The sequence below is a fragment of the Rhipicephalus microplus genome, chromosome 5, assembly GCF_043290135.1.
Source record: "Rhipicephalus microplus isolate Deutch F79 chromosome 5, USDA_Rmic, whole genome shotgun sequence".
Lineage (NCBI taxonomy): Eukaryota > Metazoa > Arthropoda > Arachnida > Ixodida > Ixodidae > Rhipicephalus > Rhipicephalus microplus.
This window is the reverse complement of record NC_134704.1, coordinates 200009004-200028302: the sequence shown is the minus strand read 5'-3', so window position 1 is coordinate 200028302 and position 19299 is coordinate 200009004. Positions and strand designations below refer to the sequence as shown.

Sequence of the window (19299 nt, the reverse complement as noted above, 5' to 3'; positions counted from 1 at the left end):
ACCGCCGTCTAGTTTATAACATCTTGCATCTTTTGGACGGACGGACGGACGGACGGACGGATGGACGGACGGACAGACGGATGGATGGACGGACGGACGGATGGATGGACGGACGGACGGACGGACGGACGGACAGACGGACGGACAGACGGATGGATGGACGGACGGATGGACGGATGGATGGACGGACGGATGGACGAATGGATGGATGGACGGGCGGACGGACGGACGGACGGACGGACGGACGGATGGATGGATGGATGGATGGATGGATGGATGGATGGATGGATGGATGGATGGATGGATGGATGGATGGATGGATGGATGGATGGACGGACGGATGGACGGATGGATATGGCTGTACCCTTTAGATCGGGCGGTTGCTAGCGTAATACTTAGAACTGAACGAGAGGTGGCTACATACAGGGGACGCACAGCCCACGCCTTAAGGAGCTTCGCTCCTAAAAGAACTATCGGTTAAGAAGAAAGTGAAGGAAACGGAGACTGACATGTGGAAAATGGGCATGATTAAGAAGTCCGCACTAGAGATCTATCGAACTTTTAAGCAGGAAATTGCCAAGGAAAGGATCTATGATAATACTCGGGGTAGTTTTCTACTGTTTGATGCAAGGACGGGAGTACTGCGAACACAGACATATCGGGCCAAATACGAAGGGGTAGACAAAGTATGCAGTGCGTGTGGAGAGGAAGAAGAAACTACCGAACACTTCATAATGTTCTGTAAAGGGCTTTACCCTATAGTTCAGGATGATGGCGCAGAGTTTTTCAAAGCACTGGGGTTTAGGGACCGGGAGGGCAAAATAGACTTTAAGCAAGTAGACTTAAATAGAAGGAGGTTATCTGATTGGTGGATAAAGTCAAGACACGAGTGAAAATTAAACTCTTCACTGCAAAGTACGAATTCTCAAACTCACTATTTAAGGGAAAAAAATGAATATAGTTTTGGGTTCATTAAGTATTACGGCTTGGTGGCGCTGGCTACCGCCCGATCTATAGGGTACAGCCTTATCCATCCATCTATCCATGCTCCGCCGCCTCCAAGCGCGTTCACGGGCGCAGTGTGCGCGCCACAGCGCTATGGCCATCATAACAGCGCTGAGTACGAGGAACAGAACCAGCTGCGGCGCCTGAATTCTCGAAGATGAACGTTTTATCCACACAATACAGCTCGGTCGTTGCATGTGATGAGGTTAAAATGGTATAGTCTACCTCTGAGAGCACCGCTTACCCAGTCGACACCATTCCGGCGGCTTTCCCGGATTTTCGCACACGCTTGTTGTCACAAGCAACAGTAATCCATTCCAGCGCACAAAATTCAGAGAGAAAAAGCAATATTTATTTTGTCGTAAGGTGGACCAGAACTTCCCGTAGGTAGACGGCGATGACTCCGCTTTCCGTTTCGTCGGCTGTCGAGGAGCCGAGGTGGCCGAGTGGCCACGCGCTGCAGGTTCTTTACACGGCCTCTTCGTAGCCGGGACCATATACGAAGGATACTGATCGAAGACCGTGGGCACGGCTCCTGGACGCAGTTTCCGGATACGATATCCGGGAACATAGTCATTTTCCGTGAAGTGTTTGCTGCACACTACAGTCGATGCGGACTTGTCATTGATGACGAGGTTTTTCACGTGAAACATTTTTCCTCCACTCCGAACACAGTTCCTCATCGCTAGGAAATTGGTGAACGACACACCCGGTGTCTTCCCTTGCTGTGACTTACACAGCGGCACGCAACAATAAACCATGGCTACGCTAGTGCAGTTAGCGTGCCTGAGCGTGTCTGATGCATTGTTTACCCGAGGCTATCGAACGCAGTCAAGAAAAGTCGCAGTCGGCGACGCGGGGAGCCGGCGGAGCTTACAGTGAGGTGGTGCTGCCCTCTACGCGTCAGAAAAAAATATATGCGCGGCGCCGGTATTGAGAAGGCCGTAAGGAGTGTGCGGAAGGAGCGTCGAGTCCGGCCGTGTCACAACAAATCCGTGCAGGGCGAGGCCTCGCCGCGATGACGTGGCCACCATTTCCTTTTTTTTTCTCTCTCTCCCTTCCTCTCTGTTTGGCAGCGCGTTCGCTCAACACCACCTAGACTTGGTTCGCTGTATGCTGTGCGGGGCGTCTCCCTGTTCTGTGGTGGCGTGCGCTGTCTTGTCATATTAAGCTGTTGAGAGGTCCTTAGCTGTTGTCAACGGCAGGTATTCTGTGCGGACATCAAGAGACCTAAAGGTAAGAATGTCTCGATTGCTTCCTAATGTTTTGCTCTGCGCGTAGATTTAGCATTGAAACACGTAGATGAAGGGACTCAACACAGCAGGACAGGCTTGTTTGCAGTTGCGGTTAGTGCAACACTAGACAATTGATTGGTTTTCGCCTTTTTGAAGGTCGGGTTATCATTGTTCTGGTTGCCCGTTCAGTTTCCCTGGCGCCGATTCATTTCGGTTTGAGTGGAGTACCGGGTCCGGGACATCACACGATCTTCAGAAATTTTAAGAAACGTTATTGGAAGTGAACTGTTTTAGTTTCGGGCTCCAGTCATGATTAGAACAGCGCATGCAAGCTAATCATGACTTAAAAAAAATTAAAGGTCTGCCATAGGGTCACATACCTTATCTATTCTGCTCCTGTGCTCTTTAGATAATTGCCTTGAATTCAAGGCAGAGCTGCGCTTGGGCATTTATTTTTTTTCTATTTGTGCATTTTAGAATTAACATTTATGTTATTTTCAACACCGAAAAAGCAATCGTGCGCAACACGAGAGACGGATTGTGGTTGGGTTATTCGTGACACATCCGTATGTGCCATCCCTGGTCCTGCTAAAAGTGTGAATTTCACGTTAGAGCGAGGCAGGCCCGATGTTGAATTCATATGAGAAGCTGAAGCGTCCGCGTCGAGCTTTTTTGTAGTGTTGTATTAAAAACCCAAGGCCCAACCAAACTGTAACGTGTTGGTGCTGCTTGTAAGCTGTAACTTAAAAGCCATACGAAAAAAGTCTGGGTAATTATTAATAATAATGATAATTATATTTATTATTCTGGTTGACGAAAGCCAGCCAGAATTTCTTGCCAGAGGCAGCTCATCTTAAAGTTTTTTTGCTGCCATTACACAAAAACTAAAACGAGATTTGATCTTGCCCTCTGCCATGCATAAAACTAGGTGCCTTCATTAAATCCTCTTTATTGTTTATTTTCAGTCAATGTCGTCTTCTCCGTGATCCACTGCGGATCTCGAATCCCTCTGGACAATGTGCCGTTTCCAGTTGTCAAGGGAACCGTCAAAGTATGCATATCTGGAATGGAATACTAGCAGAAGACACAGGAGAAAAAGAAGACCAAATATGTTACATCGTGATGCACTTGCAAACGTTTCCATCTCATTCATATATGCAGTAGCCTTCCAGTTCAAAGATTGTGTGCAGGCAGTGTAAGGTGCATACTTTGCGGCAGCTGTATTTAACGTATTTTCCCTTATGCATGTGCCCCTTTTGGGGCCCTTAGGGTATTTCTAGCCAATGAATACATTTAGGAAAAGCCCAAGAGCATTATGACTGTGAACGAGACACATAACCGGGGGTTGCTGCACACCGAAATGTTCAGTTTTGCTAGGACCTTTTCTACCTCCTCTCCCACCTTTGACGTTTTGCCATGCCTTCCCCCCATCAGTGGTTGCGAGCGAAAGAAAATCATGGCTACATCCCTGGTGTGAACTATAAGAACATGGGCTTGTTTTTTTTTCCACTTATCAAAGCCAACCTGTGTGTCTGTTAACATGCAAAAACACCAGAAATAAATATTCTTTATTTCATTTACAGCATGCAAGTACCACTGATTGGCCGAAGGAGTGTACGGAAAAAGTGAACGAACCTCCAAGGCACAAAGAAGAGGGTTCATGAGGCTTCTCTCCTTTGCATGGAAAGGCTATGTAGTATGCACCATACATTGGGTTGCATGTTTTGGATACATGACGGGCAAAAACTAGGCAGCTCTGCATTGACTATTTCTAGTTTCACGATACTTAATGTACATGTTAAAGACTTTAGTTCAAAAATACTAGCTGATAAATGCTAAGTTGAGACGATCACCTTCCGGTAATATTTTCTTGTGCATTCGTGTTCCTTATGCAACCCCTTTTTATATCCCCATTCCCATATGATGCCATTTAAAAAGTTGTCAGATTGAATAATTAAGCAGCTCGCCCAAGTCAGTAGTATCAATATGGACCAGATTTAAGGGAAACCCCCAAAGTGGAGTAACATTCTGCAAAGGAAAGTTTGACATCCACATTTAGGTGGATGTCAAACTTTCCTTTGCAGTATCAATATGTATACCTAAAGCGTTTCACTGAGGGGGTATTTCCCATAGTTGCCCTAAAAAAAAGGCCAGTTTGTTTGCCCAGCCTCTACATCAACCGGTCACAGCTGTTGCAGCAGTCTTGATGAAATTGCTCTGCTGTGTAGGTAACCATACTTCACATTTTCACAGTAAACTTTTTGTGCACATTACGCATTCTCTCACATTTGGTTTATTTACAGTCTATGGATATTACAAGCACGCTATGAATACATCTTGAAATGACCACCCGAAAAAATGTACCAACATGCTTTCACATACAACAGGTACTATATTAAAATGTCAAAAGGAAAGTATAAAAGCAAGCACGTCCGTAGCAAGTACAGAAAGAATGCAACTTTAAAAACAGTTTTATACACATAGATTGAAAGCAGAAGCCTAAAAACATACTTTCACACACTCTCTGAATTGAGAGTATCACCAACACAAAAAATTACCGCTGCATTTATACACATACACAGTCGTTGCCAATGTCACAATTGCATGACTATAATGAAGTCTAGTATAAAACATACCATATTAATCTTAAAAGCTCTAAACATTCTAAAAATTATTCACAAAGATGTCCGAACACTGTGTTTAGGCCAAAGTTATGAATGGTAAAATAAATTGAGTTTTGCAACAATTGCAGTTTTTTTAAAAAGAATGGAAAAAAATCACCGAGTGGTCCATCTCTACCGTTTCCCCCGATCCTTTCCTAGCAGTCAAAGCTCCAGTCAATGGCAGAGTGACAGCACACTATAGGCATCTTCTTTTCGGAAGAGGCTTCAGAGACGAGCATCCTTTTGTCGGTGAGCCCCGAATGTGAAGGCCAGAACTCTGGCACAGATTCAGCCAGCTTACGGAAGGTGGCTTGCAATAAGCCCCTAGCCTCCACCAGTGTTTGAACGTCATGGCAGCAGTAAAGGAGGGAAGTGCACTTTTCCAATTCCTCGGTTATACTTTTGTGTAGCTCTGACACTGAGGGGGCTGCTGAACCAGGAAGCATAGCAACCCCAGGCTGTAAAGGCACTTCACAAAAGCTGGTCTCATTGACAAAGGGAATGTCTGACTCCGATGCTGCTGTACCAAGATCCTGTAAAGACACTTCAGAAGGGCTGGGCTGATTGACAAGGGGAATCTCGGAACTTGTTTCGGATTCTGGACAGCTTCCAAGAGTAATTTGCGGTCGAGTGAGGTAACTCTGTGGAAGAGAGGAAAAGCCCCACCTGTCGCTGTACTTAAAAACAACACAAAAGTGCTTGCATGGGTATTTGTGCTTCCTGAAATCAGGGCAGGTACACGATGGCTTGGTGAAGTCGACAGTGTACAGATCGTCATCACTTCTTTCAGAATGAACCGTAAACACACCTTCAACGGGGAGCTCTTCCATGTCTGTGGGGGTGTATTCCTCTGCATTACGAGCCGTCTCAGCATATGCTTAACGAACCCATGAGGCCGGTTGTGCAGGTATGCAGGAACATTATTACTGTACTGTCTGTACGCTGATGACTGCCTCCTTGCTGCCTCATGGAATTTCGCTTATTTGTCGGGAAGGTAGCCATGAACGACAGTCATGATCAGGAATGTTAACGACCGTTTCCCGCTGGAACTTTTCACGTACTGTGCCTTCAACACGTGGTTTCGGGCCTCAATGCCGTTACTTGTGGTCAACACAACGTCAAACTCCAGCCTGTAAGACATGACCCACAGCTCCTTTACTGACAGCCACACTTCTTTAAAGTAACTGCGGAATATTTCGTTTTTCCAACACTCAGAGTCAACAAGGACTTCAACTGCCTTGTCAAAGTCATGCTTATTTGAAGCACTGGCTACGTGTTTCATGAGTCTCAGGACCTCATCTGGATCGGATATGTTGTTTTCCTTTCTGCGCAGTCATCTCTGCCATGCCTGTAGTCTATGGAAGTCACAGATGGAGATTTGACTCCCTGGAAACACTTGCTTGATGGCACTTATTTCTGCCTTGCTATAATCCACCATCCAGTATTGTGGGGACCAGTTGTCACACCACTGCTTGAAAACGTCTAAAGCCTCAGCGATACAACGAGCCGTCTCGAACTGTATGATAAACACACCAGCTGGTGTGTATCCCGACGGTGTTTTCACGAGAAGCAAGAAAAGTGATAGGGCATAGTCACTCGTCTTGTGCGTTGCGTCCAGGCAAACTACTCAGCCTCAGTACTTTTTAAGCATGCTCCTCATGAATTTTGTTTGGAAGCAAAACAGCAACGTGTCTTCACACTCGCTGGCAACACCCTCTTCCACGTTGTCGGAGTCGCTGCTACCCACGAAGCTGGGTGCTGCATACGGCCGATAGACAACGGAGGATTCGGGTTGCTCACCCCTGATCTTTTCAATTAGGATTCTAGCATTCTCTTGATCAACTGTGCTGAAGCGGTCTTTCTTAAGCACAGCTTGGATCTGGTTGCTGATGTCACGATGTGTTGGGAAAAAGGCCCTGCAGCTGCTATCAGGCTTCTCCTTGTTCGCAAAAAGTACGTCGTGCACATAATAGTGAAGGCACTTTTTCACATCTGATACAGAAGTAATGCCTTCTCTTGCCAACATCTGAATTCGCTCAGCAACACTCTTGTCCATGTTTTGGCTGAAAGCTTCCATGTCCTCGAAACGATGGTTTTGATGGGAACTGCAGTCGGCAATTCTAGCATATACCCGCGTCTCTTTGGCCACAGTCTGCTGCTCTGCGTCAAGTGCCTCCTGCAGCTCCTTGGCCTTGTCGGCTTTGAGACGACCCTCTCTTGTCTGGCCGCATGGCTGGGGCACATCCACCTAGAAAGCAGGCACTGTTAAGTACACAGATCATATTTTATGGTTTCAAACAGTGCGACAAGATGAGGGCGAAATCAAGATGAGACATAAGACAGCGCTGAACTAATAGCTGGAAGTATATTTCCACTATTGCCAGTATGTATACATGTGGGAAATAGTAAAATAAGAGCGCAAAGCACAAAACCCATACAGTCTTGGCTTAGATGCCGAGACTGTATGCGTTGTGCTCATTTTATCTTTCACACTCTGTTTATCTTGCTATTTCTCACGTGTATACATACTGGCAATGGTGGAAATATAGAGCGCTGTCTTCTGTCTCATCTTGACTTTGCCCTCATCTTGTTGCGCTGCTTGAAACCATAATGATCGTCAACCAACTGTGTTGTGTCGGATTGCACAATCATAAATGACATGATAAAGGTCCCCAGAAATTAATCTGGAATTATTTTTTACTTGTCATTGCACATTACATACCTGGAAATCTGGGTACAACTCAATCCGCTTCAAATTCATTGTTGCTGCGCACCCCTTCTTCTTTGTGCCTTGGAGGTTCACCCGCTTCTTCTCGTACACCTCCTTCTGCCAGTCAGTGGTACTTGAACTCTGTAAATGAAGTTAACAATATTTATTTCTTGTGTAAACTTGTAGTAACTTAAAGTAAATCTTCTTTACACTGCCTACACACAATCTTTGAACTGGAAGACTGCTGGATATGTGCATGAGATTGAAACTTTTGGAAGTGCATCACCCAGTAACATACCTGTTCTTTTTTTTTCTCCTGAGTTTTCTTGTAGTACTCCGTTCCAAATATGCACACTTTGACGGTTTCCTTGACAACTCGGAACGGCACATTGTCAAGAGAGATTCGAGATCCGCAGTGGATCATGGAGAAGACGACATTGGCTGAAAATAAAAAATAAAGATGATTTAATGAAGGCACCTAGTTTTATGCATGGCAGAGGGCAATATCAAATCTTGTTTTAGTTTTTGTGTAATGGCAGCAAAAAAACTTTGAGATGCGCTGCCTCTGGCAAGAAATTCTGGCTTTCGTCAACCAGAATAATAAATATAATGATCATTATTATTATTAACAATTACCCAGAGTTTTTATGCGGTTTTTAAGTTACAACTTACAAGCAGCCCCAACACGTTACAGTTTGGTTGGGCCTTGGGATTTTAATATAATTGGGCAAAAAATCTCGACCCTGACCCTTCAGCTTCTCATATACAGCGTTCAACATCAGGCCCGCCTTGCTCTAGACGTCTAATTCACACTTCCTGGAGGACCACGGATGGCACGCACGGCCGTGTCACAATTGGCTTGCTAGCGCGGTGCTAATCATGACTAAAACCGAAAAAATACAGTTCAGTTACAACTGAATAATTGCTAAGCAACGGGGACCAAAGAAACACACAGACACAGACAAGGCGCCAATTACAGCTCCAATAGAATCTCTGAAGATCAGGTCATGTCCCAGTAATCCGAACAATACTTCACTCACACCGAAATGAATCGGTTCCAGGGGAACTGTGAACCGGTAACGAAAACAATGATACCTAACCCCAACTTCAAAAAGGCGATAACCAATAACCGCAACTGAGAAGAAGCCTGTCCTGCCGTGTCCCTAGCTGGTTTAAATTACTACTGCGTGTTTCAATGCTAGATCTACGCGCAGATCAATACATTAAGGAGCAATCGAGACATCCTCACATTTAGACGACTTGCTCAGGTCTCTTGATGTCCGCACAGCATACCTCTCGTTGACGGCAGGCAGGGACCTCTCAAAAAGCTTTAGCTCTTCGTCTGACTTCAGGTAGCCATGAGAGTAGCCGTCGTCATGACGTAATCCTTGGAGGTACTTTTCGATCACCTTTTGTCGGTCAGGAGGCTCGCTCATCGTTGCGTTCCGACTTTCCGGCCACTTAACAAGACAGTGCACGCTTTTCGCTCACGTGGAGTGCACACAGAACACCTACCAGTGAGTGCACGCCAACATGATGATGATGATGATGATGATTAAAGGCCTCCCCTTTGAATCGGGGTGACGGCATGCGCCATCTAGCCTACCTTAATAGTTCGAGTTTAAATTTTGTCCCTCAACTCGGATGTTTCTTTAATTTTGCCCAGCCACTACTCTTGGCTGGGATGTTATTTTATCGACTTCTCTGCTTTTCCTCCACCAATACTCCAGCCGCTGCTTAGTAATACCTACTGCTGACCAGTTAATGCTTCCATCAACCGCGAAGCCCAGCGCCTCAGGAAGTGTGACCTTCCCCTTATTTCTATCCGGCTGAATCTTTTGGCATTCCATGACTATGTGGTCGATTGTTTCTTTATTTATGCCACATCCAACACATGTCTCATCCTGTGACGAATATTTGCTCCTGTAAGTTAGAGTTCTCAAGCAGCCAGCCCGCGCCTCAAAGAGCAACGCACTACCTTTATTGTTGTCATAAAAGTTCTCTTTCCGGATGTCTTGTTTGCTTGCCTTGTAGATTCCCAGCGATCCCTTCTTTTCCATCCTCTCTTTCCACATGATCGTCTCTGTTTCCCTCACTTGCTTTTTAACTGGCCCCCTTTGCTTATTTGCCGCGGTCAAGTTATATTTAGTCGCCAGCTTTCGCGTCCTCTTACGCCATTGGGTGTCCACACTTTTCAGGTACAGGTATCTGTGCACTCTGGCTGCCCAGTTCTTCTCATCTAAATGTCTGAGTCGCTCCTCAAACCGTATTTTACTTTGTGCTTCCCTCGCCTCAAATGAAGCCCAACCCATATCGCCTTGTACAGCCTCGTTTGTAGTCTTACTGTGAGCTCCCAGAGCTAACCTGCCGACTGCCTTTTGGTTAACCTCCAGCCCCGACAGGATATCTGACTTTAAGCTTAATACGGCATTAGAGAACGTGAGCGCCGGCACCATTACTCCTTTCCAGATGCCTCGTACTACCTCGTACTTATTGTGTCCCCAAAGTGCTCTATGTTTCATTACTGCTGCATTTCGTCTCCCTTTCAGTTTGAGGTGTTCTTCATGAGCATTCAGGTAGCCTTTTCCTTCATTAAGCCAGATCCCCAAGTATTTGTACTTTTTACTAATGGTATGGCTTCCTGTTGTATCCTTATTGGTGCTACATGAGCTTCCTCGTTGAACACCATGACTCCAGATTTCTGTTGGTTAAAATGTAGGCCTAGGTACGTTGCCTCATCACCACAAATGTCAGCCAGTTTTTGAAGTTCTTCCGCATTATCCGCCAGCAGCACTATATCGTCTGCGTACATCAATCCCGGAATCCGTTGCTCCACTAACACTCCATTGCTTCGGTGTGACAAATCAAAGCCCAATCCACTCTCCTCTAGTCGTCTTTCCATTCCTCTAATGTACAGTGTGAACAGCAATGGCGAAAGAGGGCATCCCTGTTTTAAACCTCTTCGAATGTACACGGGCTCTGTGTATGTACGCCCTTCCCATGTAATGTGTGCCTTGTTATCCTCATATATTGCCCTTAGCAGCCCTACAAATTCCGACCCAATCCCCTCCTCTTCCAGTATATGCCACAGCAATCCCCTGTCCACGTTGTCATAGGCACCCTTTATGTCCAGAAACAGTAGCCATGTTGGTCTGCCCTGTGCTGCCGAAATTTCGATGGTCTGGGTTATGACGAATAGATTGTCTTCCAAGCGTCGACCCGGCATAAATCCATTTTGCAGTTCCCCTAAAATACCATTACTTTCAACCCCCTTCAACAACTCGGCTTTGATGGCTTGTATAGCTAATCTATAGAGCACTGACGTGACTGTAATCGGCCTGTAAGAGCTCGCGTTGTCCCTTTCACCCTTGCCTTTGTAGATCAAACTCATTCTACTTTCGCGCCAGTGCGCAGGAATCCTCTTGGATTTTATAGCGCGCTCGTTGGCTCCATACAAGTGCGCCTGTCCCGCTGGTCCCAAATGGTTGATAATCTCTATCGGGATTCCATCCGGTCCTGTTGCCGTACTTTTTGGAACACTGTGTTCTGCCTTTTTCCAGTACAAAAATTCAATATTAAATTTTTCATCTGCCACTATTTTATTTGCCACCTGTGTCCAGTTAGCCGACCTCGCGCGTGCTTGGCCGAAAGTATTTCCTATGACTCCATGTAGGTATTTTTATGCGCTGTCCCCCAGGAGAACGTTACCGTCCCCGTCCTGTATGTGAGTCTGCATCTCTTTAGTCGTCGTTCCCAATGCTTTTAAATGGCTCCAGAATTTTTGGAGGGCGCTCTTATCCTTCTTACGTATGTCTGATACCCATTTCTCACTCGCAGCTTTAATCTTCGCTTGTACTAGTTTCTGCACCTCAAATTTCTTTTCTCGGTACCGGCTCCACCGTAACTGCATCTCATCATCGTGATATCCCATTTGCTTTGCTTTTCTGTGCAGTCTAGAGGCCCGTCGTCGCTCTTCAATAGCCAGTTTAATTTCCTTGTCCCACCAGCTTCGTGGTTTCCGTTTACCCCTCCAGCGGTTTTTTTTCTTTACTTTGTTTATTTCCTTTTGTATACAACTAACAACCTCGCCATATTCCCACACCTTTATTGGCTGTGCTTCTAATTCTCTTTCGATGCTATTGACGATGTCTGATATCTGCTTTTCGCTTACTTTCGGGAGCCCAACCTCCTGTGTTTTCTTCCTAGCCCCCCCACTGTCAAATTTCAGGATTATACACCTGTGGTCGCTGCCCAGACTGTTTTCTCCTTCTTCATCTATCGTCATTTGGTTCAACCGCTCGTACGTGTGCTCTGAGACCAGGCCGTAGTCTATGCAAGACTGTCTACTGTCGCTTTGCCACGTTATCTGCCCGTCGCATTTATGTCCCCGGTTAACTATTACCAGTTGCTGTTCTTCACACATATCGATAACCATTGCACCGTTATACTCTGTATATCCATCTAGATCCATCTAGATCCACAGCTACCGCGTACCGCGCCGTCAAACGGAGAGAGAGAGAGACAGAGAGAAAAAAAAAGAAAATGGTGGCTACGTCATCGCGGCGAGGCCCCGCCCTGCACGGATTTGTTGTGAGAACAGTCGCACCCAAGTTAGGGTGGCTAGAATGGGGAGGTGTGATGACCAGCCTCCGGAGGCTGGCCCAAAAGCGCGTTCCTGCCGCGCGGTGGCGCTGCTGGTGGGGGCGCCACCGCGCGGGCCAAATATGAAGGGGTAGACATATCGAGCCAAATACGAAGGGGTAGACAACGTTTTTAGAACAATTCAGTTTCACAGCTCCGCTCCCGAGGCGGCCGTGGTGGCGGTCACGCGAACTAGTGGCGCTGCAGTCACGCTTTTCTTCACTTGGGCGCGCGGACAGGCGGGTGCTTTGGCGGCGCGCGTCGTTCGAAGCGATTTCGTTCCCCACACGTGCGCCTGAATCTTCCGGTTTCCGAATGTTCGCTTTTTTGTTGTGAAAATGCCTTCGTATTTTGCGCCGGGATGTACGAGTGGCTACAGAAATGACGCCGCAAATCATCATTTTTTTACCCCACCACGTAAGGCCATGGAGTTTAAACAATGGGAACACATGCTGCACCGCAAGGACAGGCGCCTCACGCAAAAGTCCAAGGTATGTGAGAGACATTTCGAAGAGCAAGACATTGTGAAGTATTTCAAGCATGTTGTAAAGGGCCAGGAGGTTTTAATTCCCCGTGGTAACTGGAAGTTAGTGCCAGGAGCGTTGCCGCGTCTCTTTCCTGGCTTGCCGGAGCACAAGCCAGGAAATACGAAATGCACGCGAAAATCACCGAAAAAGCGGAACGAAATCGGCTTGGAAGCATCGGCGGAAAGTGCGTCTTGTTCGAGTGGCTCGTGAGGAGAGGCCTCTTTGTCCTTAGGCGATTCGCTTGGAGCAGTGGGCATCACGCCACCACCTAGCACCTCAGCAACGAACTCCTCCGGTGCTTGTCTGAACGAACTGGTGACAGTGCCGTTATCTAGTAGGGACTGGAAGCTTGAACTCATCGTCGATGAATGTTCTGGGCAAACTTGCGGTGTGGCAGGGGAGCTCAAAGTGAGCAAGGCCGTTATTGTGAAAAATGATGGTAGCTGTGTTGTGAACGGTTACAACAAGATGCACAAGCAACTGCATAAGACTGTAGACAGCACTGCTAGCGTCGAGCACCTGCTCAATGAGACAGATAGCTTGAAAATCTGTTCAGGCATTCAGGTAGCTCACACTGGTGTGACAGGAAAATTAGAAAATGTCCATCACAAGCTGTGTTCTGTCCTCACAACTCGACCTGTATGTGCTCGGTGCCTACGCCTCCGAAGGCGAATGCGAGCAAGAAAGCCAATGAAGGCAGCGGTGAACAAAAGCAAAAAAATGCGAAACTTGACCAAAAAAGTTTTCCGAGCTGCAGCTGCAAGGAAGAAGGGGAAGCAAGAAATCACACTGCTCAAACAGGAGCTTGCGAAGGCTTCCTACCAAGGAATAGAAGAAGCTTTAAGTGGCCTTCCTCACTTGCAACGCCTGGCATTCCTGACAGCACTGAAGTCACTCAAAGCAGAAGCTCCGTGTGGCATGGGGTATAATTCTGAGTGGATTTTGAACTGCTTGATGCTGAGAATTTCAAGTCCACGGGCATACAAGCTGATTAGCGAGATGAAAATGTTGCCGCTGCCTTCTCTTAGCCGCTTGGCACAAATTTTGAAAGGCTTGCCGTGCAAGCACGGCTTCAACCCCGTTTGTCTGGAAGCTATACAGAAGCAGTTTCATGGAAAAGCAGATGAGCAAAGGTTGGGGTCTTTGATCTTAGACGAGATCAAGTTGCGCCAGGCATATGACTTCAACAAATGCAGCTACAAGATGGACGGATTTGTTGATTATGGAGGCGTCACGAATGAAGGAACCAACCAGCTAGCCGACCATGTGCTAGTATTGATGTTTGTTCCTCTGTTTGAATCCTGGGTACAGCCAATTGCAGCGTTCGCGACAAAAGGTGCTGCTCCTGGCAAAATTTTGGCGGAACTAGTCCTGGAAGCAGTGGTGCGCCTTCACAAGCATAATGCTACAGTCATTTCCATTGTGAGCGATGGTGCGGGAAACAACCGCTCCATGTGGCAACAGCTAGGTGTTAGTGGCAGCATGGCAACTCCCACAAAACTCCCAGAAAATCACGAAAACAATAACGTGCGAATAATGCTGTGCGTTGCTCACAGCTTCTCCCGATCAGTTCAACTCCGAGGAAACACAGCTCAACCAGAGGCGCCTGACAGAGTTGAGGTCATTCAAGCCAGGATGCCTTCGAGAGGCCTCATTTAGGCTGTACGCATTAATTAAGGAAGTAGAAGAGGTTGTGCACGATACGCTTGAAACGTCGGCAGTGTTCGGGGATATTTTCTGGATGGTATTGGACAGGCTTCATGCGACTGCACTGCCTGCAATTGGTTGTAATGAGCACCATGAATTCCTCACCGCAAAGATAATCAAATGCTATTGTTTGATGTGCATGCACTTCTTCTCTCGAAAGAAGAACCGTGAACTGCTTGTCAGGGAAAAAGTTCAAAATGCAAGAAAAAAAGCTAAGCTGCTTTGAGCTGCCTTTCTTGCTCAGTGAACGATGCAATACTAATCTGTATGTGCAAGAAAATATATGTTCCTTCTGAATTGGCCATTTTTACTTTCTCCGTATTATTATTCTCACCATGTTATCTTCAAATAAGATTCACGGGAATAGGAAAGGAAAAAAAAAAAACACCGAAATCAGAGTCTGTTCGGTAAACGGCGCATGACTATGTGGCATCAGAAACGAGCACTATGCTTTTAAAAAGTTTTACTGCATCTACGTTTTCTTTGAAGGGTGTCTTTTTTTTTTTTTTTTTTTTTTACAGTTATGCTCGCGCGAGGCCGCCTATGCCCACATAAGAATGTACTGGCGACGGTAGCTATAGATGGAGCCCAGACACGTAATTCCACCAGATGAAAATGGGCGCAGCAACAATGAAATGCATGTATACGAAGAAACTGCTGCTTTGGCACGAACTGTTCCGCCAGCAAAGCGAAACGCTTTGAAATGCGAGCGGTAACACGGCCGCGCCGCACCGCGTTTCCTCCGGTGTAGCAGACGACGCGCAGAGTGCGGAGCAAAGCATGCCTACAGCGCCCCTAGCGGCCGCGACACGCTATGCGGCCGCGCCGGATAGTGGGCGCCTATGGGAAGCTGTGAAACTGAATTGTTCTAAAAACGTTGGGGGTAGATACAGTATGCAGTGCGTGTGGAGAGGAAGAAGAAACTTCCGAACACTTGATAATGTTCTGTAAAGGGCTTCACCCTATAGTTCAGGATGATGGCGCAAAGTTTTTCAAAGCACTGGGGTTTAGGGACCGGGAGGCCAAATAGACATTAAGTGGGTAGACTTAACTAGAAGGAGGTTATCTGATTGGTGGCTAAAGTCAAGGCACGAGTGAAAATTAAACTCTTCACTGCAAAGTACGAATCCTCAAACTCACTTTTTAAAGGAAAAAATAAATCTAGTTTTTGGTTCATTAAGTATTACGGCTTGGTGGCGCTAGCCACCGCCCGATTTAAAGGGTACAGCCATATTCATCCATGTGCTTTTCTCGCGTCGTCTATTTGCCTCTGGGCGGGTAAATGATTCGACCGCGCTCAGTTTTACCGCTGTAGTCTTTTTACTTATGTTGTTGACGTCGAGAAACTTGCACGTGTAATCTACAAGCGCCAACCACGCAGCCGATACAGAGCGTGGGTTTCGCGGCAACTTCTTGCGAGGTGGGCGCGCTTGTCACGCGAAAAATAGTTTAGAGGAATCTCTCCCGCAGACCAGCAGGTGGCAACAACCCTGCGTGTGTCGCTCGCAGATTTGTTATACATTTTCGATTGAAATAGTACTTTAAATAGTGGAAGGCAATGCAGTTTGTATGCAGTGCGGCAGAAGAATGCAATAAAGTACAAGACTGGTGGCTTGATACAAGCTTATTGGAAACAGTACATTAAAACATCACATAACATTACATAGCTCGGGCTCATGATCCTTAAAACAATGCACTCTAAGAGCCACGCTTTGTCGTATCAATATCCTCGCATGGATTTCCGCTTCGATGCCTCAAAACATGCTCGGACTGCATACTGCTGCTTTTTCGGAAGCTGCTTGATCTGAAACAAATGCACGAAACAGGAAGCTTTATTTATGACAACAAATATGTAAAAATACAGCACCTTACCTTTGCCTCAAAGCTGTTTTCCTTGATAGAGGAATTCCTTTGTCGTAACGTTCGTACGACCTCATGAAGGGTGTGCACTTTCATACTCCGCTGCCTCAAAGTGCGAATGGCACATTTCAGTCTCATTCCCGCTGTCTTTACCAATGGGCGTCGCACCTTATTTTTTAAGCGCAGCAAACGAGCCATGAGGATTCGCCTAATTTTTCTGCACTTCAGACACCGCTGAGGCATATGGGCCGGCATATATACCTGGAAGAAACAACAAAATGGGTGACATGTGAACTATATGAAATAATTTTTCATAGTTGTGATGTCCAAGACGTATGTATCAAAACACAACATACCTTGTGACACAGATCCGTCACACACGGCGGAGAACAGGCCATTTGCTGACAATGTTGTGCAGTCAGACACATCTAATCGCTTAAACTCGCTGGTATTTCCAACTCCACAACACACAGAGAGTTTTTCTGCATACACCAGAAGCTCTTGGGCCTCTTCCTCAGACTCAACGGTGCGCTGACAGTGAAGGTGGCCAGCCGGGAAAATGGTGCAGGAGGGTGAATTTCGAACACAGCTATCTTGTTGAAGGCCACAGGGGGTATTTTGCTTTTATGATGTTCAGCTGTTTGGTAAATCGCTATGTTTTTGTTTTGGAATGTCGGACGTGACCAATACTCCGATGGTAGTCGAAGACCAAAAATGAAGTGTTTCCGAGGTACCTCATCATTGACTATGTCCAGTTCGTCATGAGGAATGAGCTGAACCGATTCGCGTTCTGAATCGTCAATGTCCTCGCGGCTCTTCTTTGCACGCACGGAAGAGCCCTGTCCCACTCTCCTCTTCCTCTCTTTTGGCAGAGTTTTCGTCATATACTTTGGAAGGTTCGGGAAAATTGTTGGAATAGCACTCTCCTTAAGGGCAGGCACATCGCGTGGTATATGGACCTCCTTTTCATTCACAATGTGCACGTAGTGTCTCATAATAAACCTGAAAACGTAATAAAAAGTGAGCTTAGCCTCTGTAATGAAGACACTTCGGATTTACAAGCAACGAAACAATTATTAATGCATGTGCTGCAGCGTTAGGTGACACACATCTAGCCGCGGGTCGATGGAGGCAGAACGCAAAACGCGCCCACGTGGAGCAACATGCCAATGTAAGTACAAGAACAACCGATGATCTGAATTAGTCTGGCTCTTTCCACTGCACTTCTGCTGCTCATGACCCGTGTGTCACACCGGGTCAGTGTGTTAACTTGTAGAAACCTCAACTTTTCTATATGCTTAAACATGTACGAATTCCATACGTACCATGAGTCAAAATGCCTTTCGCAAACTGCAGAATTCTCTTGCAGTGGCTTGTCGGCACATGGTATGGCACGTGCCTACTTTTCAAATTCAACCTCACGGGCAGGTGCACGAAAGAGAGACAGTCTTTCACCGCAGGACTTGTAGCCGGCGTCGCAACCTGGCACAAAGCACCACCTCTGCGTTTTTTTTTCCCCGTCGACGGCATTCTTCAAAGCGGTTCAAAAATTGACGACAACCGCTGACATCATCTCCTTCAAGAAATCAGGAAGCGATAGAAAAAGCAGGCCGTACTTCGCGAACAGCAACAGCTAACTTGCGCTGCTCCGTCACCTACGAGACACGAGCAACACATGCTCACAGTCGGCACATGCCAACAGCGCCCCAGACTGACGCGCCAAATTTTCCCCTAGCGGCGAGAACGCGCAAGGGGCCTCGCTAGGCAAGAGGCCGCCGCCGCTGTCATCACACCTCCCCATTCTAGCCAACGTTTATAGATATATACTAATATATTAATATATACTAATATACTATATTAGTATATATTAATATATTATATTAATATATACTTAATATATAATTAATAATATAGTATATATTAATATATACTAATATATTAATAAACGTTGATTCTAGCCACCCTACCCAGGTACCATTCATCACCGTGATGATGGATGGATGAAATCATGGCTATGGTTCCTCCGTGCTGTACACTTTAGATTGGGCGGTGGCTAGCGCCACCAAGCCGTGATACTTAATGAATCAAGAACTAGATTTATTTTTTTTTCTTTAAAAAGTAAGTTTAAGGATTCATACTTTGTAGTGAAGGGTTTAATTTTCACTCGTGCCTTGACTTTAGCCACCAATCAGATAACCTCCTTTCAGTTAAATCTACCCGCATAAAGTCTATTTTGCCCTCCCCGTCCCTAAACCCCAGTGCTTTGAAAAACTCTGCGCCATCATCCTGAACTATAGGGTTTACAGAACATTATCCTTTACCCTTTACAGAACATTATCAAGTGTTCGGCAGTTTCTTCTTCCTCTCCACACGCACTGCATACTGTGTCTACCCCTTCGTATTTGGCCGATATGGTTCGCAGTACTCCCGTCCTGGCCTCAAACAGTAGAGAACTACCCCGAGTATTATCATAGATCCTTTCCTTGGCAATTTCTTGCTTAAAAGTTCGATAGATCTCTAGTGCGGACTTCTTAATCATGCCCATTCTCCTCATGTCAGTCTCCCTTTCCTTCACTTTTTTTCTTAACCGATAGTTCTTTTTGGTTTGGCCACCTGCTGTTTTCTAAGTATTTAGCAGTCAATTTCCTGGTTGGCTTCCTGCATTTTGTATCGACATTCTTCATGTACAAGTAGCTGAAAACCTTCCTAGCCCAACGCTCCTCCCCCATTTCTCTCAATCGCTTCTCAAATTTTATCTTGCTGCTAGCTTCCCTGCACTCAAATGATGTCCATCCCATATCACCTTGAACTCCCTGATTTGGTGTATTCCCGTCAGCTCCTAAAGCAAGCCTACCTATTCCACATTGCTTAATTTCTAATCTTGCTTGAACTTCTGATCTCATGCACAAGACCGCATTGCCGAACATCAGCCCAGGAACCATGACCCCTCT

The 19299-nt window shown here is 46.2% G+C and overlaps 1 protein-coding gene and 1 long non-coding RNA gene across 3 annotated transcripts; one reads left to right on the top strand and one right to left on the bottom strand.

Moving 5' to 3' along the window:
- The first annotated feature begins 137 nt into the window (after positions 1 to 137).
- On the top strand, positions 138 to 3820 carry LOC119173569 (uncharacterized). Its single transcript, XR_005110148.2, has 2 exons — positions 138 to 2241; positions 3206 to 3820. It is a non-coding gene; the product is annotated as an uncharacterized LOC119173569 (long non-coding RNA).
- A 695-nt stretch (positions 3821 to 4515) lies between these two features.
- Positions 4516 to 18041, bottom strand: LOC142818091 (uncharacterized). Of its 2 annotated transcripts, XM_075896374.1 has the most exons (7): positions 17674 to 18041; positions 16705 to 17350; positions 16361 to 16609; positions 8863 to 9073; positions 7912 to 8054; positions 7626 to 7754; positions 4516 to 7151 (listed from the first exon to the last, which is right to left on the bottom strand). In XM_075896374.1, exons 2-7 carry the CDS (start codon positions 16774 to 16776, stop codon positions 6537 to 6539), a joined length of 1419 nt encoding a protein of 472 aa, XP_075752489.1. In that variant the 5' UTR covers positions 16777 to 17350; positions 17674 to 18041; the 3' UTR covers positions 4516 to 6536. The 2 variants fall into 2 exon arrangements, 1 of the variants encoding a protein (XP_075752489.1); XR_012895555.1 differs by lacking the exons at positions 4516 to 7151; positions 7626 to 7754; positions 7912 to 8054; positions 8863 to 9073 and adding an exon at positions 15375 to 16292.
- Positions 18042 to 19299: the final 1258 nt, after the last annotated feature.

Bases quoted from the DNA above. Each gene is read 5' to 3' on its own strand.
- LOC142818091 (XM_075896374.1), bottom strand. From the start codon at position 16,776: ATGTGTCTGACTGCACAACATTGTCAGCAAATGGCCTGTTCTCCGCCG. The intron at 9,074-16,360 runs GTAAGGTGCTGT...TGTCTTGTTAAG, and splicing joins AAAACAGCTTTGAGGCAAAG to TGGCCGGAAAGTCGGAACGC. The intron at 7,755-7,911 runs GTATGTTACTGG...CTTCATTTACAG, and splicing joins AGGAGAAAAAAAAAGAACAG to AGTTCAAGTACCACTGACTG.